Consider the following 22,296-nt stretch of genomic DNA (forward strand, 5'->3'; position numbering starts at 1 on the left):
ATATTTTGGCCACGCCACCGACATTGACGTGGCGAAACGGCTTGCCACGTCACCGATATTAGCGTAGCAAGACTGTCACGCCTTGCGCAGCCTAGCAGGCTGTGTGGCAGTGTTGTCTTGCTACGTCAGCAATACTGACGTGATAAAAATGTTTAGTTTTTTAAAAAAATTGGTCAGTGGTTTAGTAATAAATACTTGCTAAAAAGGTTTATTTAATAAAAAAATTCTCTTGTTGTTCTTGTTGTTTCTTTCTTCCCTTCTTGTGATGTTTAATGCTAGTGCAACGCCTGTTGCGCCATGGATGGCCCCTGAAAGCGATTAGAGCAGAGGGTCCATTTCGGAAGAGTAGCACCGAGCTATTTTGCAAGGATAAAAGAGCGAAACTGGCTCTGAATTTTCGTTTTTTTTTTTGGGGGGGGGGGGGGGGGGTCATGATTACTGATGGGACAAATCGAGTGTAGTGGTTTTGATGTCACTGATAGGAAATTGCGTGTTTGGGAATACAAATTTACGTGATAGGTGAAAATAAGTGCAAAAAACTTATGTGCTGTTTATAATATAACAGCTTGTTTAGTCTATGCAAACCAATACCAAAATAATCTATGCAATGAACATGGAATTTTAAATACAAAACTATTTAAACGGAAAATTACAAAAAAGATAAAAGTAAAGACCGAATGTTAAAAATTGCAAAAGGAGTCAGGTTGAAATGACCCATGTCGATATATCCCTATTCGATAAGAAACCTGTCGATAAATGATACATCGACGAGGGCATGTTGAACTAAGCTCGAGCTAGCTGTTATTTTATACTGTGGGTGGGACTTAAGGACTATCCCAAATATGAATCTAAATGTATTGTCGTTATCAACAATAACATCTTATATTTTAATTTATCACTTAGTTTTTGTTAAGGAAGAAACCGGTGAAAGTATCTCCTTCCCTGTTTTTATATAGATAGAAAAGTCATGCAATCAATCAATGTTTGCATCCACCATATAACTTTATATATCACAATTATATTTTACTTCATGAGCAATTGTTACTAACGTTAGTTGTCCATAGGGGATCAATCATGTATGGGACTGCCATTATAGTCATCGATATGTAAACCCATACAAAGGTAGGACCTATGCATAGGTGACTATAATTAATAATTGTTATTATAGCATAGGATTCAAACTGGGATCTTGATTGGGGGGTGATCAATTGCTTCATTGTATGTACGGACTATTACAGAAACCCAGCATCAAGTACTACCTCACCTCAAAAAACTTTACCATCCCCTATTTTGCACGTAGCAATATATAAATAAAAGAAAAAAAATAATGTTTTCCTTCTCAAACTTCAGTGAACTATCTTCTACTTAAAGTCCAATGAGCTTATCTCTCGTAGCCTAATCTTTTCATTTATGCTTATGCTTATAAACTAAAGTTTAAAATTTTCAAGCTTAAATTGGAAGTTGATTACAAATATGATTTTTGGCTTTTCATTGAAAAGAAAAAAAAAGATAAACCCCATTACTTTATCAAACTCAAATGAAATAGTTCTTCACTTCTCTAAACACCATTGCAATAACTGCTTCAAAAATAAAGTACCAGCAAATTTGGCAAAATGGAGTTATTTTCAGACCAAATCAGCAGAGAATATGCCCAGACCGAGCATGTAGCACGGGCCGGCCCTGGAGCTCATTTTGGCCCACAAAAAATGGCGATCCAACACGAGGACTCCAGTTGGCCTAATTTTGGGCTTTAAGGCCCAGTTTGAGCAGCTTTTAAAAGTTGGGCCTCCATTTGGCCCACCCTGAATAAAATCGCAACCATTGGTGGGGAGCGGGGTGACATGGGCTTGAATTTGCTTGGGGATTAGACACAGGTACAAAGCGTGAGAAAGTAACAAATATATTGCAATTTGATTTACTTATCTGGAATTTCTTAAGAACAAAATTCCGCTCGATTTTACGGACACAGCAGAGCTAGACATTTGGATTAAAGGAATTTCAAAGGATATTTGGAAGATTTCAAACTCTAGGTATTTTTTCCCCTGTTAGCTCGTTTGGAAAAGGGAATATGCAAGAAAAATATCTTATGGATTTTCTTCTCATGCCTTAATTTCAACTCGCTCAAAATCATCAAAAAACCAAAAAAAAAAGTGTTCAGCCTTTAGAACAATTCGTCTCTTTTTTTTTCATCACCATATTTTCGAGTGCCAAGAAACATTTATGTATCTCTTTTGGTTATGTAATGACTAATATGACTTTATTCTTTGGTTATGTAATGACTAACGTGGAATGCACAAGTAATGACTAATGTGGTTAACTCATAGGAAATTTACCTATGCAATGAAATCCTCCAATTTCCCTTTACTGTTCCTTCAATCCAAAGGAGCACTTTTATGCTAAACTTCTGTTGCAGGTTCAGGTTAATACTGTGCCAGTTAGGGCAGTTCTAGCACCAGCAAACGAGCAAGGTACCGAAGCTTAGTTTAGTTCAGATCAAACCACGCTAGAACGATACGTTATCACCAAGATAAACAACAATATCTCATGAAAATACATAAACATCACAATATGACATCAAGGTAACAGCCATAAATACTAAAGCATATATAGATAGCTTATCTCCAGTCTCCACAGGAACCTAGCAAGTTAGCTCCAACCTTTCCAAAATTACACTTTCTGGTGTGAAAGTTTATCATGAACATGGCAGCTAGTCAGAAAAAGCATCGAGGCAAAACAAGGACTGAGACTTAACTTTGTCGCAGCCAAATAGGGTTCAAAAGGTGTTCCTAGATGAGCACGGGATTGAGAAAAGGACTTTCTTCTCTTTTCTTGGGGGTGGTGTGGGGGTGGGGGATAGCACCTAATTTTCTACTTTGCTGGATTCAGACAAAAAGAAACACCCATATGCTTATGCTTCAACTTGAACTGCTGTTTGCCTGGGTCCATTGAAGCGGCCAGACCGACCATTACCATTCCCATTGTGGAAGGAGCGCTCCTGACGATAGCCATTCCCGTTTTGATAGTATCCAGTTCCATTATGCCGGAATGCATTACCATTCTGATAGTACTCATCTCCATTCTGGTGGTATCCATTCCTGTTCTGGTATCTGTTCCCGTTCGGATGGTATCCGTTACCGTTCTGATGGTAACCATTACCATTCTGATGGTATCCATTCCCCTGTGGCCCTCGACCATGCCCTGAGTACTCATTCTGATTTCTGAATCCATTCCTCATGTTATCACCATCACGGTAGTTACCGTTCATGAAACCTGCTTCTCGTCCCCTGAAGTTGTCCCCACGGTATCCACCCCTGTCTTGCTGGAACCGACCACCCCGAGCAATGCCATTGTTTTCAGCATGGGTGACACCATTAACAACTGAAAGTGATAAGACAGGAAAATTGGCACATCATTCATGCAATAAACACAGTTAAAAATAAGCCACTAGCTGGCAGCAAAGAGTGAAATGTCATACATGGATGCAAAGCCTAATAAACATAAAGGGCACTCATGAGGATTCTAAAACACATGCGGAGGGAAGCAGATATACCAGAAGAGTCAATCAGCTAATAGCAATATCACTAAAGTAAATTACAAATTGATAGGATCTGTAACATTCACATACATAAGATTTTCTCTAAATGCATCTTGTCTTTTAACATCAAGATTGTGAACCTGTACTAGATTGACTAGAACTACACAACATGCCATCAGTGTATTTGCCATGAAGATAAGAAATCTTGCTCACCTCGTGTTGTGGTCCGTTTCTCCTCAACAATAGAATCTTTTGAACCAATAGTAATTGGAGATGCCTACAATTATTTTTGAGAACTAGTCAAAAAAACAGATTTTCAGATGTTTACATCGTGCTGTAAAAGGAGGGGGTTCTAAATTTGCTCCCCTTGTAACTACATGAATCAATGTGCTTCAACAAAACAAAATTCTAACAAAACCATGAATGCAGACAGAATTCGAGCAGAATGAAGCCAAATTAGCGATAGCTAACTAGCTGATTAACATATTAAGTATACTATGAACTGATGTCAACACTGCAAGAAACAAACCTCAATTGCTGCTACCATGGATTGCCGAGACTCAAATTCAACGAAGCCAAAGCAGAATCCATCAGGCTGCAGAAACATGGAGGAAATGTCAGCACAAATGATAAGAGGCTTAGAGGCTAGAGCAACCAAACCTACAAATTTGAACTAACCTGACGGTTACGAACTTGAATACCACCAGGTCTGATAGCACCAAATTTGCTGAATTTCTCCTCGATAGCTTTTACAGTAGAATTACAGGGCAAGTTTTTCACGAAAACAGAATACCCATGCTCTACAAAATAATGGCATGTTATAGTTCACTTCAGCATAAAAACAAGATGCATGCTTCTTTCTTAATAAAGCATGAAACAAATGACAACTAACCAACAAGAACAGTTTTGTCTTTTGGAGAAGTGGTATCAGTTGCATGAGGAATCACAGGTGAGGACACAGATTTCTCCGCATTGTCAGCCACCTTTGCAGTTGATTTTGGTTTGGGCTTAGGCTTGGGCTTTGCAACAGGTAGAGTTGCTGTGCTCTCCTTTGTGACCTTAACCTGTAGTACAAACCACCAAAGGAATAGTGTAAGCATGGATTCAAAAAGGACATTATTGTTGTCTATTCATAATTCAGGCAATACTGTGCAGTAAAAAAAAAAGTAAGCTCACGATTGATGCATATGACTGCTTAGTAACATCTTTCTGAGCTGAAGCATGAGGAGCAGGTGTGGGCTCGGGAATACTCTCAGCACTCTGACTAACCACTTCTGTGCATGCCATAATAACATTTTCTTTGGGAGAATTGTCATTGGCAGGCAGATTTTCAACTTTGTCATTGACATTCTCAGCAGATGGAAGTTCCAAATCTGCAGTCTCATTCACATTGCCAGAAGTCTCTGGCAAAATAATGAAATATTAGCAAACATATCTATGGGAAAATTATTAGCCAAAGGTGAAGTAATGAAATTCAATCACCTGGCTCAGATGTGGTCACACTGTGAGTGTTATCATCAACATGGTTGTCCAAAGAATCTTTTATCTCAGTTGATGGTGTTTCCGGTAAATATCTTAGCATATCATTCAGAACAAAATAGCCTCCGCTTTCTTGTGGAGCAAGGAAGAATGACTGGCTAAATTTACGGTTCACAGTGCCATGATGATCAAAAGATCCTGTGACCAAAATGAGCACACCACCGCTGAGGGATGACTGTGCATCCACATTCTCTAACTTTATCAAACAACTGCTGAAGTCTGTAGAGAGAATTTCATCGTTGATACCCTGTTCAAGCACAACAAAACAATTACACTAGATCAAAGTGTGTGCTTATCCATTCAATTTAATTTTGTAACATGCATTTTGATTCAAAAGGTCTCCACGATTAAATCATGATAATTAATATCTCTTGAAATATATTCTTAATAGCTATAAAACCAGTAGAGTGGAAGGACTTTGCAGTATAAAAATGCACTAAAAGTACTTGTAACTTAACAAATTGTTGGTAAAAATCTTAAAATAACCTTTTGGAACCAGAAAGCATTATAAAAGTGAACAGAGGCAGTACCAAATAACTAATGTGACTATGTGAGTTGCAGGGGCAAAGTCACATGGCCTTACTTAATACATATTACAGATTAGATACATGTAAAATGAGAAAAGTGCTATAATACTCTACTAAACAGTAGATTCACATTATATCCTATGATCCTATCAGATGCCGTTACATGATTGACTGATCTGCAGTAAAATTTCAGTCTATGAAGGCACACCGCATGATACTTCACACAAAAATATCTACTGATAATTATCAAGTCAGTACATTTTCTCTGAAATTATCATGCAAATGGAACTATAACTGCTGACAGCACATCTATCATTGTTTTTTTTTGGGCGAGGATCTATGATTATATTTGATGCTGGTGTGCTTCAATTCTGGGGAAAAAAAGGTAAGAAGTAAATGGCACTGCATAAATGAAAATCAAAATTCAAAAATTTGATACAAGTAAAAGCATGGTACTACCCCATACTCCTAATTCCAAATTACCCAGCCTATGAGTGTGTATTCACCTCTTATAACTAATTGAAAAAGTATATAATACTGTTGCAGAGAACTTACAGATATTGTGGTTACAGATGTCATAGCTCCATTAGAATCTGGTCGACCAAGGGTACTTGAATCATGATAGAACTTATGGACTTGACCCGGTGAACTATGGAGAACATTATAGTATTGTTGCACAAACGCATTTCCAATCTGTAAAGAAAGGCCAAAATTATGATGAAAACAGATATTTGGGAGAAGATTGCTAGAAAATTGAGGCAATCACTACCATTTGTGGACTCAAAGGAGCAACTGAATCCCCAACCTGCATGGCCATTGCTGTGGAAGGGAGAGCACTGATTAGTATCTGAAATCCTTAAGGCTAATGCTAAATAAAACGAATCAGATGAATTAATTGGCAGATCAGGGAATGCCTGGATAAGAATTCCTCACATCTGAGGAGCCAAACCGATGCTAACAAAATGATATAAGAAGCTGATAACAACAATTCCAGCAAAAGTAAACAAAAACAAAACAATCCATGCAACTTTAATGACTTTCCACTTCGGATCATGATGGTTTCCACTTTGACAGAGAAAGAAACCAGTAAAATTTCACCAGAATCAGAGCATGGGCTTATTTGACATTACCAATAATGGAGAGATTTGATATTTTGACACTCCACAAAAAGTGAGGTTTGATTATTTGACAGACTCAGATTGTCCCACATGTCATACTTCCGAGTGTCAACATAAACAATTTAGCAACTAAGAAAGTGTCAAATCATCAAATTTATCCCAATAATGAAAACCCGAAACCTAATTATTTGACATCAAGAACCACGTTCCTTCGACACACCGAATATACCTACCATAAAAGCAATCCATGCACCGATTTATTTTGTATGGCATAATCTTATAAATCCCCGAGGAAGGCCATACGGAAGGATTTGTGTGACATCCCACTCCATCACTGACCAAAAACGTATATAAAACCTAAATCCCCGCATAGCTCCCTCCACGCGTAAAACCCTACCCCAGCACCACACCACACCACACCAGCCAAACCAAACCCTAACTACCGGAGAGAGGCCGAGGCAAAGGACGGGACGCACCAAGCGCGCACAGATGTGACAGATCATACAGGCGCGATCATCATCTGGTCGGTCGCAACGACGAACACCCTAAACAGAGGGATTGGGACGCCTAGTAATGGGGAGGGGGGGAGGATCAGGGGGTCCAACCTCGTGCGGACGCGGGGAGGCGCTCCCGGTGGCGGCGTGGGGGCGATCACCGTCGAATGCCGGCGGAAACCCTAGCCGGCGGCGCGTGGCCTCGTGGCGGATGGGATTCGACTCGAGGAGGCGAAGCGAGCGACGAGGAAGAGACGAGACGAGAGAGAGAGGGGGGGGGGGGGGGGGGAGAGGGGTTTATAGCCGGAGGGTTTTTGGTGGGCCCACACGCCTGACACTGCCATGTGGTCCCGGGCATCTCGTGGCCCCACGCGTCAGTGTCACGGGCGCGTGAGCCGAGCGCGTCGCGGCACGGGCCCGGCCCAATTCGGCGGCCTGGTTAAGCGGGACGTCTAGTCTCCCGCGAGTCCCGGCCCGTTAGGACACTGGGCCCTCTCGTCAGTGTGCTCCACGGGCCGGCCCAGGTAAGGCTGGTTAATCCTCGTTGATCAGTGGGCCGAATTGGCCCACGAAAATCCAGCCCATATTTGCGTGGGGGTAGAGCTGAAGACTGAAGAGGCGAGCTCTAAAACCCTAGAGCCGCCCACCGCCGCCTCGCTCCGTCTCCCTTCCGAGCTGCCCCCGCCGCGCGGCCGCCGCCCCTGCTTCCCGCCGCCGTGTACCCCCCCCCCCCGGAGCTACGCCGCGGTACGTGTCTCTTCTCGTACGCCCCGGTTCATTTCAGCACTCGCTGTTCAATTCGAGAGTCCGTCCATGCTTGGCTAGACTGGTTGCGTGCAGGTGCAGCTGCCGCCTCTCGCCGATGAACTCGCGCCGCACCGCCACCTGCCTGTCGCGGCTTGGCGCGGTATTCTCGAATCACAGTATCGTCGATGTGTAGTAGCTTGAGTTTCTTAGCTTGCAACCACTAGAAATATGGCTCTTTATTATGTCTATGGGATTGTTGTTTATTTCTGTCTAATTTGATTAGTGTTTTAGCAGCCACTTGGGCAGGATGATATTTTTGTCTGATTTGTTGGGATTGCCTTTTGTTTTGGGTGTCTAATTTGATTGGTGTTTTAGCAGGCCATTTCTCCAGTCAAGATGAGTTTGATATCTCAGAATCCCCTTCAGAAGCGCCGTCTGGAGAGAAGTGAAGCTGATGATGATAGTGATGAGGGATTGGGCTCTCCCGTTGCTGTGGGAGATGAGGATGGGAATGAAACCAAGTCAGAGAAGAATCGCAAAAAGGAGAAGAAGAGAAAGAAGGCCAAGGCGCCGGAGGCGAAGGAGAATAAGGAGAGGGAGGAGATGAAGAAGCTGGAGAGCTCCTTGTTTGGTGCCCTCTATGCACTGCCGCAGTTTGGCACTGAGGTTGAGGCTGCGGACCCTGACAGGGATGCACCTTCATTCTTCGTGGATAGGTCTGCTGGTGATGGTGAGGATGATTTGCCTGCGTATGAGGAGGGCTTGTCCAGTGAAGACGAGGGGGATAACATGGTTGGCAGGGAGAGGAGGCCCGCATGGGTGGATGAGGAGGAGATGACTGAGGTGGACATTTCGAAGGTTGCAAGGCTGAGGAAGTTGAGAAAGGAGGTTGATGAGCGTGTGATCTCAGGCAGAGAATATGAGGCCAGGTTGCGAGGTCAACACGCCAAGTTGAACCCCTTCACTGGTTGGGCTGATATGAACCGTAAAGCTCATTTTCCTGGGTTCTCAGACAATGAATCTGATGAAGAGGGTGGAGTTGATGATATTCTTCGAAATAATGATGAGCTTGTTGTCAAGGATAATGCGAAGCTCTTACCTGGCATGCTTGGTTTCTCTAGACTTATAGATGCAAATGCCCAGGAGCCATCCAATGGCCCTATCAATTCAGTGCAGTTTCACAGGAATGGGCAGCTTATGCTTGTTGCTGGTTTGGACAAGCATCTGAGATTTTTCCAGATTGATGGGAAGAGAAACCCCAAGATCCAGAGCATGTTTATTGAGGACTGCCCTGTTCACAAGGCTGCATTTCTGCCTGATGGTTCTGAGGTTATCCTTTCAGGCAGGAGGAAGTTCTTCTACTCATTTGATCTGGTGAATGCTACTGTTAGTAAGATTGGACCCTTAACAGGACGCGAGGAGAAAAGCTTAGAACATTTTGAGATATCTCCTGATTCGAAGACCATTGCATTCATTGGTAACGAGGGGTACATTCTTTTGATTTCTTCCAAAACAAAGCAGCTAATAGGAACCCTCAAGATGAATGGAAATGTGCGTTCGTTGGCTTTTGCTGATGGTGGGAACCAACTACTGAGCAGTGGTGGGGATGGCCATGTTTACCACTGGGATCTTAGAACGAGGAAGTGTATCCACAAGGGTACTGATGAGGGTTCCTTGGCAGGCATTTCGCTTTGCACTTCACACAACAGCTCTCTGTTTGCCACCGGCTCCACCAGCGGCATCGTCAACGTGTACAAGAGGGATGATTTCCTTGGCGGGAAGAGGAAGCCGCTGAAGACGATCGAGAACCTCACGACCGAGATCGGTGAAATGAAGTTCAACCATGATGCCCAGGTTCTGGCAATAAGCTCAAGAAAGGAGAGGAACGGGATGAGGCTTGTTCATGTCCCATCCCTTACTGTGTTCCAGAACTGGCCAGGCCCTCGATTCAGCCTTCACTACCCGCGTTGCTTGGACTTCAGCCCAGGCAGCGGGTTTCTGTCTGTCGGACACGCTGGGGGAAAAGTTTTGCTGTATAAGCTGCACCACTACCAACATGCCTAAACCTGAATGTCACTCTTCCTCCTATGGCCTGGAAAAATCAACTTTCAACACTGTATTTCAATTTTGAAAGATATCGATGGTATTTGTAGCCTAGCTCTTCTGAATTCTTCTTCTTTTTCATTCCTTGGGGTGTTGTAATCCCTTACTCTGGTGCTTAATGCGAAGCTAGCAATTTACTCATGTTTTTGCCTTTCTTTTATCGTGCTAATTGCAATATCTGTACGGGTGATTGCTGGTATGCAGGCCAGAAGCATGCAGACTAGGGATGCGTTCGGTAGGAGGGGGAAGGGGTTAGTACATAATTAATTAATTATTAAAAAATATAAAATAGATTAATATGAATTTTAAAATAATTTTGCTATAGAATTTTTTTTAAAAAAAAATACACCGTTCGGAAACGTACGTATGAAAAACTTCATACAAGAAATAGAAAAACAAGAGAGAAATAGAAAAACAAGAGAGATAGGGAGAAATAGAAAGCAAGCTCCTCGTCAGTTATGCTTTTTGCTGTGTTGCGCCTCTCTTTCTTACTGTAGGAACCAATTAGGCGTTGCACGTTTGAGCCATTTTCTAGTAGTATTTGTCGAATCACAGTGTTTAGTTTACAACACTTCTCCATTGTCGGGCAAGTGCTATGGTTCGTAGCAACGCATCGGCCACAGACTTGGGGCCATGTTCTTTTCTGATTTGGATTTCTGTCGGCACGATTTTTATTTAAGCTTCTAAACGGCAAATTCCAATAAAAGGTCATCATCTGATCCTTCTAAAATATATTGTAATTTTGTAATAGTTAATTCAATTAAATTTTGTAATAGTTTATCCAATCTTTTATATCTCAAATAACTCACAGAATTTTCTCTCTCTCAAATAGCTATCTCAGAGAATCAGATGAGCCAGAAAATCTAAAAATATCATAAGAAAAAAGGAATTCGGGTTACGTTGGGCACATTTTTTTTTTACATCCTCAAATGAAAGATTTCTTTGGAGTTCTGAAACTTGTTTGATTTGGGAGTGAGGGGTAGTTTTGGAGTTGTGAATTGCAAATTTGCAACTCACAATCGTGAGCCCGGTGAGATGGCAAAGACGGTGGCCCGACGGACGCCCGCCAGGTGCTCGACAGAATGCTCGGAATGTGGGCGCCGCGCGGACGCGGGGCCGGGCACGCGCCGGAGCTCGACTGGACCAACGCCGCGCCATGGCAGAGCTGACGAGTAGCATCTGGCAGTCCGGGACGCAAGGCGCCGGGAACCTAGGATCTCCTGCCGGGCTGCCGGCTGCCATGCCATGCCAGTGCCGCGCCCGCCGATGCCGATGCCCACCGTGCGGTCCCTGTTCCCGACGACTCGCCGATGACGGTCGGGGGCCGCTGGCGCCGGCATCCCCATGTGCCCAGGTCCGTTGTCCTTCCTTCTCCTCCTCCTTCCCCCAATGATGCATTTTACCCTCCCACCGCAAAATTGCCTGCTCCATCCACTTCACCACCCATGTCGATGAAATCTCTGGATGGGCTTACAGTCGCGTTGAAATCTCAACAGTGCGGGCAGAATCAACGGCCCCTGCTTGGCCTCCGCGGCCGGTGGAGCCGCCTGCGGTGGGTTTCTTGGCTCCGCTCACTTCACTGCTCCCACATTTGGGGGCGTTTTACGTACGGATGAACAATGCGTGCAGCTGGTGGATTGGAGGACATGGATGGATGGATGGATGGATGGATGGATCATGGATGGCTTCCCTTGCTTGATTTGGAGGTATGCCATTGCCTTTGCCATGCCATGCCATGCTCTGTCACTTTCATGAAATGCATGCCCTCTCCTTTTTTCGTTTCTCCATGGCCAATTTGCATCCTGTGTTGAGATCTGGTGTCCGGGTGATCTGGCACCTGTGACACTGACTCTGGCACAGTTATCTCGTTGAGAAACCTTGACACTTGACAGCTCGCTATGCTGGATACAGAGAGGTGTGTTCGTACAATGCGCTTATCTGAATTGCTGAGTCGATGATTGATCTTGGTGACAATATCCTCGTGCGAATGTCGGGCTATGGCTGCTTCCGATTTTCTTTTTAAAAGAAAGATATAGATATGCAAACAGTTTGAGAACTACAGGGTTGAAACTTCAAGTGGATGTTCTCACCAATCTGGCAATCTTGTTATCTACAACATTGTAAAAGATGTTCCTAGCAAGCAGATCCAAAATTGACCCTTTTGCTATCTAACTGGATATTACTCCAGGTGACTGTGTTTTATGAGACAAATAATGCATTGTTTAAATCTAGAGGAAGAGCATGTCCTGATTGAATTTTATCCAGAGAAGAATGCTGTGGACACTCAATTGGTTGCTTCTTCTAGGGACAGTTGCAGTGAGACACAGAGACCAGAGTTTAGGAACATTTATATTTCTTCTATAGTTTAATCTTCAGCAAAATACAGAATGTTACATTGACTAATGTAGTGTAGTTGCTAAGCTTCCTAAGGGAAACATCTACTGCCAAGCATATTTAGCTTGTACTACTAAATGACAGTTGCCTCCGTAGCTTCCACTGTCCACTTTGCATCTTCCCTGTAGCCTCACCCCCTATGACCTCATCAATGAGGTCCTTGTAGATTAATCTTTCAATCTCCAAAACTATGCTCGGTGACCCATTTTCAAAGCTCCAATCTTCTACTCCACTCAGTGGATCCTCAACTAAGAGCATTCTTTCATCCCCATCCTCTTCGGAGCATTTTATCGCTGAGCTCTCAGATTGGAGCCTGTCAACCTCTGTGCACAGGTCCTTAAATAGTCGCCATCCATTATACTTCCTTAATCGAAGCAACTTGGCTGACTGACTTGCAGAGCAATGAATGCTCATCTTCTGAGCTGTAATTTCGTTTACCAGATCAAATATAAGTCTTCGATGAAGCTTTTCTGAGTTAGCTTTGGAGCTTTTGATAACAGTTCGGGTTGATGAACCAAAGTCTGGCTTTGTTTGTTCAAGAATGAGGAAGAGCTCTGGATTGATCAGGCAGCTTGATGGCCATGCTTGACCAGGCATGACTACGAAGCTAAGTTCTTTGTGCAGGAGACCAGATGCCAAGAGTATCTCATAAATATACTGATGATCTTTCGTGTTTGCAGCTTCATCATTCATTGACTGCAATTGCTCAAGTTTCTGGATGAGGGCCTCAAAATTGTCTGGTTTTATCTGGCTGACTTCACTGCTCGCCTTGGATTGGGGCGTGTCAGGCAGGCTGTTTGGGTTCCAGCACTCCTCTGATGTATGTATCTCACCATCTGAACAAGCAGAAAAGGGTATATATTCAGAAACCAGTGCTCAATACAATTGCAGAAAATAGTAATGTGCCAGACAGAAATACGTTATTCATTATCGGACTAACAACTGCAGAAAAACATGTGCTGGACAGGAGATCTGATATCACTATCTGTCTACTGGATCAACTGAATCATACTCATGCTAGGTGTATTTGTAGAGGGGGACAATGGTGGGCACGTCTACACTAGCGATGCATGTACACCAGAAGACACACATCATGCTCCTGCTGTCCTGCATAAGCAAGTGCAACATGTGGGCCTTGCTAAACCTAACAATGTTCTGGTTATCTAGCTGCAACAGTCCATCTGCTGTGGCTCCTCCCAATATCAGGACCACAAGCTACCTGGTTGTAGCTTTTATTGCAGATTATCTGTCACAAGCGTTGTTGCTACGCTTACAGCTAACTATGCTTGTCCTTTGGATGACACTATGGGCTTCTGGATTGAATGAGATCAAACAGTAGAATCCATCATGTTACTGTTCTTGCAGATTGTTATCTTAAATTCAGAAAAAACTAGTGGATCAACTTCTCACCTTTGAATGAATATGACAGTCTTGTATGATAATATGACGTGTCGAGGACAGAAACAGGGCTAGGGGAGTTCTCCAGTGAACTTATCTTCTGATCTGAAGCAAGAACTGAAGGAGTGCCCTGTAAAAAGGAGATTATTTACTAGTCAGTGATATACAAGGTAAAAAAAAATGATTGAACTGGCTGGTTTCCTTCTATCTGATTTTATTCATGTATACCTTGTGACTCGGTGTCGATGCAGTGTTGCTTGTCTGAACAAAGGATGAACTGATAACCAGGGGCTTTTGGAAGTCCATGACACTAACGTCGACCTCCTTCGCCAAGCTGATTCTGCTTCTTGGACTCTTCGAGACCTCATTGTCACGGTGGTTCTTCCCTTGAGAAGGCTTTGTTCTTGTTCTTCCTCCTGGAGAGGCTGCTTCGTTGGACTTCTTGCTAGGGGACTTTGGTGAGACCGGTGGACGAGACCGCCTTTCTGACTCTACCTTCCGCTGCACCGGCCTGGGGCTTGATGATCCTGTAGGCCTTGGTGAGCTTGCACGGCTTACAGGTTCATCAGACTTGGATTGCGCCCTTGCAATGCGAGAATGAATCTTCTCATTTGTGCTGGTGTCATGCTCCCCAGTGCAAGTTTCATCTCTGGCCTGCAGCTTCCTGAGGCTTCTGAACCCTGCAAGGGGATCAGCTGAAGCAAGTGAAACCCCTGGCTGCTTCTCAGTGCTTCTTGCTGGCTTCATGACTACAATGGGAGGCTGGAAGTGTCTGGAACTGGTGTTCAGAGCATCTGCTGCCTGCTGAGCAGCTACTGTTAATGCGCCATTGCCATCGCTATGGCGCTTGGCATCCTTTGCGTGCAGCGCTTCCAGTATCCTGAGCGCCCTGAAGTCCTTGTTGCACTCCAAGAACTCGTGGCCCCCGCCTCTTCTCTCAATGTAGGCATAGAGAGATGCGGTCCTTGGCCGCACTTCAGCATCTCGACATTGTAAGGCCTTGCTACCATTGACAAGCTTCTCCTGCTGCCTCCAAGGAGCGGCTTCAGTAAGAATTCTTGGAGGAGGCTTGGTTTTCATTGCTGAAGACTCGTCTTTTGGCAGATACTCGCAGGGATCCTGGCAAGATCTTCTAGGAGAAGGTACTGGATGCTCATTCTGCATTTCTTCTGCTGGTCTTGGTGATCTTGCAGACTCGTAGCTATCTGCAGTTAGCACCCCTGTAGCGTTGGGTGCTTCTTCCAGCCCCATCAGCTTGGCAATGACGCTGCTGGCACGCCGGTGGCCTGGGGAATCTTGAGGCTTAAGAGCATCCAAGAGACTGTCATCGGTTCTCCTGTAACTGAAGTTCTTCTGGCGAGAACTTGGGTTCAGAGACTCTTTCCTACTATCCAAGGACAGTCTCGGAAGCTCTTTGGGCCTTGTGGAAGGCTTCTTGTTCTCTTGAGCTTCAACTGGCCGCAGGAGCCGCCGATCGTCGCATGAGAAGCGTGACTGCTCCGGGAATCGCCTGCTGGATTCAGCAGCATTCACAGGTACCTTGGTGCTCCTATCGATCCCAATGACATAGGTCCCATCCATTGATTTGGACAGCAGCAAGGGCCTTGGTGAGTCTTTGTACTGCCCATTTCTCCTTGCCTCCTTCACCGAGGTCTTGACAGTAAGGCCTCCGGTGTCCCGGTTGATGGAATCCTTCACAATGTCTCTGAAGCCAATGTTTGGCTGTTCAGACTTGGTGTCCATGGCAGAGTCCTTCAGACTTGGTGATCTTTTCAGTGGCCTCTGCGCAAAGAGCTGGTCGTTGATATATGGAAGCTCCTGTTGGATTGATTTGTTGCCATCAAGTGATGAAAAGGATGAGCATGAAGAGGAAGAACATGAAGCCCTTGATGACTCTATTGAAAGGCTACTGTTCTCGGTCATGCTTTTGCTGAATGTTTTCTCCTGCCAAGGTAATTCACAAGTTAGAGCGCTCTCCCTGATGCAGCCAAAGTATATATGCATGGATTTTTTTTTTCTGGCAAGTGGTAAAAACAAAAGTTGAACTGGTCGTAGTAGGAAAAAATTACCAGAACGATTTTAGAGGTGCTTGAGCTTTGCCCTGTAACATTGCTGCTGCTTCTTGGAAGATTATGGCCTGGAGAAAATAGAAGACATTATAATTGTAGCCTAAATTGTGAATCGAAGAAATAGAGGAAAATAACGTCAATTGGAAGGCAATGACACTCTGGTATGAGCAAAATGGATGAATTTGAGGGTTGAAAAGGTTTTTTGTATTATTGCTCAATGATATAATTTTTTTTGCCGGAATGACCGATGCTCAATGATATAATCATATAAATGAATTGAAGTTCTATAACCGATTGTTGAAATGTCTTATTCTGTTAATTTATCATGGCAAGAATGGAAATTTTAAAACCAAATGTTAAGCTGTCCTCTTCAGTTTCATTATATTAATGAAATTTTTAGTAACTAACTGTTCATCTGTCCTTTTCAGTCAGTGCGAAAAGTTATCCCTCAGGCTACTTCTGGACACCCAAATCCACGTCAGTGCTTGTCCTCGTGTCTATGTGTGCTCTGCCTTATTACATTCTTACAGAAATGCTTTTATGATCACAATTACTATAAGCAATCTGTTTTTGTACTGTTCTCCTTTATTTTGGGTGAGGGGTACTCTGTTTTCGGTGGAAGAAAGTTCAAATGGAATTAGGATTCTGCAGTTGTGAAGAACTGAAAATAACTCCAAATTTTCCAATGAAGATTTTCTAGCATTCTGCACACATAAAAAACCTGCAGTACTTTTCTTAAAAAAAAGAACTTTATACTAATAACAAACTGTTTTATCAGACAAGGCATTTTTCTATTGGACCTACCAACTGTATTTCTTTACCAAACTTTGAATAATAGTCTGAATGGACTTAAACAAACACATGAAATTAGTTCTGTGTCCCACAAAAGAACCACTCAACTTTCTAAGCTCTGGTCAACATTAGCACAACGAGTTGCAGCTAATAATTCAGAGAGAGTGTCATAAAAAACCATTTTTTCACAAACTGAAAAAAAAAACTTAAATACAGTAACTAACAAAACGAAAAAAAAAAACATCTTGCAGCTGCTTGCCATGCAGCGACATGATCATCTCGGTGTCAACGGCGTGAGGCTCTGAACACGGCGGAGCAGAGGAGCAGGACGAAGAAGAAATGCGATCCAGAGCAGAGCAGAGAGAGAGAGAGAGGGGGGGGGGGGGGGGAGCAGAACGAGCAGGACGGCGTCGTCGCTTACCTGAACCCGCCGCCGCCGGAGGTAGCATCTTCCTCGCAGGCCGGCCGCCGCGGCGCGCGGTGAGCATCCGCTGGCGGCGGTCGAAGATCTGGAAGATGCCGGCCATGCACCCCATCTGCCGCTCCAGCTCCGGCGCCTCGTCCGCCAGCCCGCCGCCGACCACCCTCGTCACCGGAGCCATCTCCGACCGATCACCAGCGCACGCGCATATACAACGCTCTTGAAACCAAGAAGCAAGACGACGACGACGACGACGACGATGGGAGGAGGGAAGGAAGAAAGGAAGGCGCAGAAGCTGGCTGGAGGAGAGCTTGCTTTCTTAGAGAGGGAGGGGTCACCAATGGCGAGGCTGGCATGCAGGGTGGCTGGCCGCCGTGGGGTTGAAATAAGGAGGGGGGGTGGGGGTGGGTCAAGGGCGTGTCGCTGGTCCAGCCGCGCTGCTGCCCCGACCCGGCCAGCCGCGCATGTGAGGCTCGATCATTGCTGGGTGGGCATGTGACCGTCCCCCCCCCCCCCACTACTCTACCAGGTCCCCTGCCTGCCCGTTCGCGTTCGCTCGCCTCGCCCCGCCCCGCGCACACGCATACACAAAGCTTATTGGTGTATCATCTACAGCTGATATAATAAATATAAAAAAATTACAAAGACGTCATTATAATTTTGCAAAATCGTAGATATGTCATTCTGGCTCATATGTCATTGACTCATGTGGGTTCTTCTCGTCTCGCCCCACGTGCACGGATACACAAAGCTTATTGGTGTATCATCTACGGCTGATATAATAAATATAGGGAAAATTGCAAAGATACCAATATAATTTTACAAAATCATAGATATGTCATTCTGGCCCATGTATCATTGACTCATGTGGGTTCTACATGTCATTGAGATACCAATGATATATTTTTAAGTTTGTAAAATTATAATGGCACAGTTATAAATTTTTCTATAATATAGCGACAATGCTATGCATATGATCTATCCTTATAATTCTCGTATGATCCTGCCTACTGAAACTGCATCCCCATGGTACATGGTTATCGGCGAGAGCCGCACAAATATTGTGTGAATTTGAATTTGGATTTTTGAACAATGTCACCATATTTTTTGTCGCACGGTAGGGTGCGATTATCGCAACAATTTTGAAGACGGCAATAGTTACGGTTTCGATCCCGATAACCATGAGGTTTTTTTTTAATTATTATGGCGATTCTGAATTCATCCCCATTGAACCATACTGGGTCTTAAGAAAAGCACGGCACTCAATTTTTTTCCTCAATTAACTCAAGTGAATTCACCTTCCAATCTTTTTAATTTATTCATGTTTTATTTAGAAAATATTCATCACTAAGTTTGGGAAAAACATAACCATCAGCACAATTTTTTTGGATTTTCTATCAATTCTTTTTCAAAGTTTTTGAATCTGAGCGATATTTTGCCGAACCCTACTGGCAAAAACCGTCACCATACCCTGGTGACACGCGTGATTACCACGATAATCGTGGTCTCGTGACCCGTGGTTACATCTAGCTATATATACTGTAGCCACGTACGTGTGTGGGGGCAATGGGGATGTTTGATCTGCCGGCCATGCCATTGCCAGCCGCCGGCGGTAGGTCGCCGGAGCACGTATCGCCAGGGGGCGAACGCGTGCGAGCGAGCGACAGCCGCAGGCCGGCGCCGTCCTGTCTGATCATTCGCCGAGATACACACGGGGATGCGTGCGTGAGCAAGAGCACCAACGATGTTTCTGCTGCTGCCTCCTTCCATAAATGTTGTCGTTGATATTTTAATGTACGTTTAATCATTCGTCCTATTAAAAAATTTATATAAATACTAATTATTTTTATATTATTTGATTTATCGTTAAGTATACTTTATGCATATATATATATAGCTTTTCATATTTTCTAAAAAATTAAATAAAACAAATAATCAAACAAGTAAAAAAATCAACAGCATCAAACAATTAGTACGAAGAGAGTACTACGCTCTGCCACCACGTACACTCACTCACACGCTCGCTCGCTCGTGAAAACGCCAAAGCAATTTACCACCACCACAGCCATCAGCGCACAACACACAGGATCTGACGGACAGATTGATTAGATTCCTCGTGTAGTGTAGGGTGAACAAAAAAAAAAGGATCCTTGGCCATGATGGAGTTCATGCGTCCTGCAGTGTGTGTACCGTGTACTATGTGTGTGTATCTTTTACTGCCATCTGCATTTCTGCAGCTGATCATGCTACCACTGCAATGTGTGATCCAATTTATTTCACTGCTTCATCAGTTCGTTGGTTCCTCGTTCCTTCTAGTTGAACGGTTCTCGCCAACTGCGATGTATCTTTTCGTTTCTGCTAATACTTACGAGTTATAAAATCTAAATTTAAATTTTTTTATCATAGTTTATTTTAGCATTTGTTTTTATATCATTAAGAGCGTATGTATAATTTTCTTATTTATAAACTATTTTTATCAGTAAATTTATGGTTTGATCTTTTTAAAGATAAAACCAAACAATAAGGGCCTAGTTAGCCGAAAAGAGAACGGATCTGGAGATGATGGTTGGGTTTGGAACGGATTGGTTTTTTTTTTTCCAAAGCGTGTAGTACGTTGGACAGCACAATTATGAGGCACAGCTATAGCTAGCTAAGTGCAACATGCACGTACGGTCACTGGACATTAGTGCACTTGAAGGAGGAAGTTAAGCTAGGTTAGCTCCATTGATGGGTGTTAAAACAATTGGGTCGATGTGATGCTCGATCCCCGGTGCTTAAATGGCTGGAGTGTGACACAAGGGCGGTTAAGTGTTACTATTGAGTACTATCTCCGTAGTAGATATTTGACGTTGTTGACTTTTTATATATATTTGACAGTTTATTTTATTTAATTGTAAAACTATATATACATAAAAATATATTTAATAATAAATGAAATGATATAAAAAAATAATTAATAATTATATAAATTTTTTGAATAAGACGGATAGTCAAACTTGTATAAAAAAAATCAACGGCATCAAATTATTTAGGGACGGTAGTAACCAACAGGGGAATGGAATGGATAGATTACCTGCTGCTTGCATATATAGAAATATATAATGTAATTCACTCTGTCTTAAATCCTTCTACGGTACCTGCTCTAATGAAGGCATACTTTTTTTTTTAAAAAAAAATCATCCTTGGTGTTGCATTAGTATATTAGCAGTTCAATTTGATGAACCGACGAGAGTTGTTAGGTTGAAATAGTACAGTCTAATTAACTGGACGATTGGATAGGTTATAGACAGGGGAAAAATGTCCATATAGATTAATTAAATATTGTAAAGCTAAGAAATGTAAAAACGTTTTTGGAGAAATTAAATAGTATGGACCTATTTTTCACTTATGTTTTTCTCTATTTATCCTTATATCTTTCCTTTTTCGTTCTTCATTCTTTTCCTTGCAAGAGATGATCGTAAATTTTCCGCTGGTTTAAATTGTTGTTGTAAAATTATCAAACATTGTTTTTGCAGATAGAAAAAATAGTGAAAATTTTCGAATGCTGAGATTATTGGTTTCTTACACTAGCCAGTTCATCCAAATTAAGTTGTTTCACAAATGTGTGTGATACACTAGCTCGTAGTTCAACGCTTCTTATGTCTAGCCCTTTCCGGTCAATGGTTATGACTAGTACAAAAATGGGATCAAACTGCTTTCTCTGAAACTGCATTACCGTACTTCTCCATTGCCAATCTTCTCATGGTCTACGAGTAATTTGTTCTTTAACCATAGTGTAACTACTGCTCCCTCCTCATGCTTATCTAGCCTTAACTCCATGATCTTTGACTAATTCATGAGACGAATCTATTGAGCCTAATTAATCCATAATTAGTCTATGTGATGCTATAGTAAATATATGCTAATTATGTATTAATTAGACTTAAAAAATTTGTCACGCGAATTAGCTCTTATTTCTATAATTAATTTTATAATTAGTCTGCGTTTAATATTTATAATAAATATCTAAACATTTTCGATGTGACATGGGCCTAAAAAATTTAGCCGCATTTAAACTTGAATGGCTGAATCAGACCGAGTACCTGGCAATATTTTCTGGTGACTCCAATTTTTTTTTTCTCCCCACCCACCCCTAACGAATTACTGTAGTACCTGCATGCATCATCCAGTGACCACATGCCACTCCTACCGCTGTGAAGAAGGTGAAAGTGGCTGCATCCCTACCACAGGATCGAGGAAGAGAAACCGGCCGGCCGCCGGCAGATGAACGCAACCGGATGCAGCTTCTGTACAAACACACACACACACGGTGGTCCAGCCATGGACGCATCCTGGTGGCTGCCTGTCACAAGTCCCAACGCCACTACCGGATGCAGATGCAGATGCAGGAGGCAGCCGACGCCGGACGGACAGTTTCAGTCGGCAGGGCAAAGTGGGCCTTTTTTTTTTCTTCCTTAACGGAGGAAAGATAAAAGATTATTTAATTAGTATAAAATCGACGATTCACCCTATGTGATATAGAAAGTTTAAAAAATACACGTGTCGCTTAGCAGTTTGGTAAACACACGCGTAAAAGCCGAGAAATACAATGGGAGAAGACCACAGCCAATGTATACCGCTGCCGCGTGCTCCGGCGGGCGGCGGCGACGATGAGAAAGCCGCGGCGGGCGACAGCGGCGTAAATCTGTGCAGCAACACTCGCTGCGAGAAAGATTGAAAGGTTGAGACAAAAGCACAAGCTAGGCAACATGCGCATTGAGGCGCCTGTCCGGTGGGGCCCCGGGACCAGTGTAGGTGGATCTGGAGGCAGCTGTGCTAGCTGCCTAGCTTACTCATTAATTAGTGGGGCTTTGGACCCCCAAACCCCCAAGATATATCTGTAGTCTTATCTTAATAGCAGTAAATAAATCATGATCATTGTACATGTAAGTTAACCGTGATTGTTTCCCCTACGGCTTATTTATAAGTCGTAAAACATTTACTAGTGACCAAAACAGTTTACGAGTAAAACTTGTGTGCGTGCGTTTGCGTGTGACAACAAACAACTCTGAAAAGTAAATCACGGTAAAAAAACTTAGGTTAAGTTTTAAAATTTAAATTTTAATGTAGGTGATAAGGTGATGAGCAAATGATGGAGATGACATAGTATTTAGGTTTGA

At 43.1% G+C, this 22,296-nt stretch overlaps 4 protein-coding genes across 5 annotated transcripts; 2 read left to right on the plus strand and 2 right to left on the minus strand.

Moving 5' to 3' along the window:
• Positions 1–2,492: 2,492 nt before the first annotated feature.
• LOC102703985 (nuclear transport factor 2) lies at positions 2,493–7,461 on the minus strand. Its single transcript, XM_006657863.3, has 10 exons — positions 7,325–7,461; positions 6,371–6,420; positions 6,157–6,294; positions 5,018–5,321; positions 4,712–4,938; positions 4,428–4,599; positions 4,214–4,335; positions 4,065–4,130; positions 3,749–3,812; positions 2,493–3,378 (listed from the first exon to the last, which is right to left on the minus strand). The coding sequence occupies exons 2-10, from the start codon at positions 6,416–6,418 to the stop codon at positions 2,909–2,911; spliced, it is 1,611 nt and encodes a 536-aa protein (XP_006657926.1). The 5' UTR covers positions 6,419–6,420; positions 7,325–7,461; the 3' UTR covers positions 2,493–2,908.
• A 466-nt stretch (positions 7,462–7,927) lies between these two features.
• Positions 7,928–10,213, plus strand: LOC102704262 (U3 small nucleolar RNA-associated protein 18 homolog). Of its 2 annotated transcripts, none has more exons than XM_006657865.3 (2): positions 7,928–7,960; positions 8,339–10,213. In XM_006657865.3, the coding sequence occupies exon 2, from the start codon at positions 8,357–8,359 to the stop codon at positions 10,022–10,024; it is 1,668 nt and encodes a 555-aa protein (XP_006657928.1). In that variant the 5' UTR covers positions 7,928–7,960; positions 8,339–8,356; the 3' UTR covers positions 10,025–10,213. The 2 variants fall into 2 exon arrangements, with proteins under 2 accessions (XP_006657928.1, XP_006657927.2); XM_006657864.3 differs by lacking the exon at positions 7,928–7,960 and adding an exon at positions 8,042–8,120.
• An 876-nt stretch (positions 10,214–11,089) lies between these two features.
• Positions 11,090–16,601, plus strand: LOC107304669. Its single transcript, XM_015839736.2, has 3 exons — positions 11,090–11,417; positions 11,560–11,769; positions 16,353–16,601. The coding sequence occupies exons 1-3, from the start codon at positions 11,374–11,376 to the stop codon at positions 16,579–16,581; spliced, it is 483 nt and encodes a 160-aa protein (XP_015695222.1). The 5' UTR covers positions 11,090–11,373; the 3' UTR covers positions 16,582–16,601.
• Positions 12,403–17,446, minus strand: LOC102721855 (protein LONGIFOLIA 2-like). The gene is made up of 5 exons (XM_006658714.3): positions 17,138–17,446; positions 15,925–15,992; positions 14,084–15,799; positions 13,868–13,985; positions 12,403–13,293 (listed from the first exon to the last, which is right to left on the minus strand). The coding sequence occupies exons 1-5, from the start codon at positions 17,316–17,318 to the stop codon at positions 12,518–12,520; spliced, it is 2,859 nt and encodes a 952-aa protein (XP_006658777.1). The 5' UTR covers positions 17,319–17,446; the 3' UTR covers positions 12,403–12,517.
• Between the last annotated feature and the right edge of the window lie 4,850 nt (positions 17,447–22,296).

This window comes from Oryza brachyantha, chromosome 7, assembly GCF_000231095.2.
Source record: "Oryza brachyantha chromosome 7, ObraRS2, whole genome shotgun sequence".
NCBI lineage: Eukaryota > Viridiplantae > Streptophyta > Magnoliopsida > Poales > Poaceae > Oryza > Oryza brachyantha.

Coding starts and splice junctions, on each gene's coding strand:
- LOC102703985 (XM_006657863.3), bottom strand. CDS start 6,418: ATGGCCATGCAGGTTGGGGATTCAGTTGCTCCTTTGAGTCCACAAATG. Junction 5,322..6,156: donor CATCTGTAACCACAATATCT/GTAAGTTCTCTG, acceptor GTGCTTGAACAG/GGTATCAACGATGAAATTCT. Junction 4,131..4,213: donor TTCAAGTTCGTAACCGTCAG/GTTAGTTCAAAT, acceptor ATGTTTCTGCAG/CCTGATGGATTCTGCTTTGG.
- LOC102704262 (XM_006657864.3), top strand. CDS start 8,076: ATGAACTCGCGCCGCACCGCCACCTGCCTGTCGCGGCTTGGCGCG. Junction 8,121..8,338: donor GCCTGTCGCGGCTTGGCGCG/GTATTCTCGAAT, acceptor GTGTTTTAGCAG/GCCATTTCTCCAGTCAAGAT.
- LOC107304669 (XM_015839736.2), top strand. CDS start 11,374: ATGACGGTCGGGGGCCGCTGGCGCCGGCATCCCCATGTGCCCAG. Junction 11,418..11,559: donor CGGCATCCCCATGTGCCCAG/GTCCGTTGTCCT, acceptor AAATCTCAACAG/TGCGGGCAGAATCAACGGCC. Junction 11,770..16,352: donor TTCCCTTGCTTGATTTGGAG/GTATGCCATTGC, acceptor TGTCCTTTTCAG/TCAGTGCGAAAAGTTATCCC.
- LOC102721855 (XM_006658714.3), bottom strand. CDS start 17,318: ATGGCTCCGGTGACGAGGGTGGTCGGCGGCGGGCTGGCGGACGAGGCG. Junction 15,993..17,137: donor TCCGGCGGCGGCGGGTTCAG/GTAAGCGACGAC, acceptor TATTTTCTCCAG/GCCATAATCTTCCAAGAAGC. Junction 13,986..14,083: donor CATCGACACCGAGTCACAAG/GTATACATGAAT, acceptor TCCTTTTTACAG/GGCACTCCTTCAGTTCTTGC.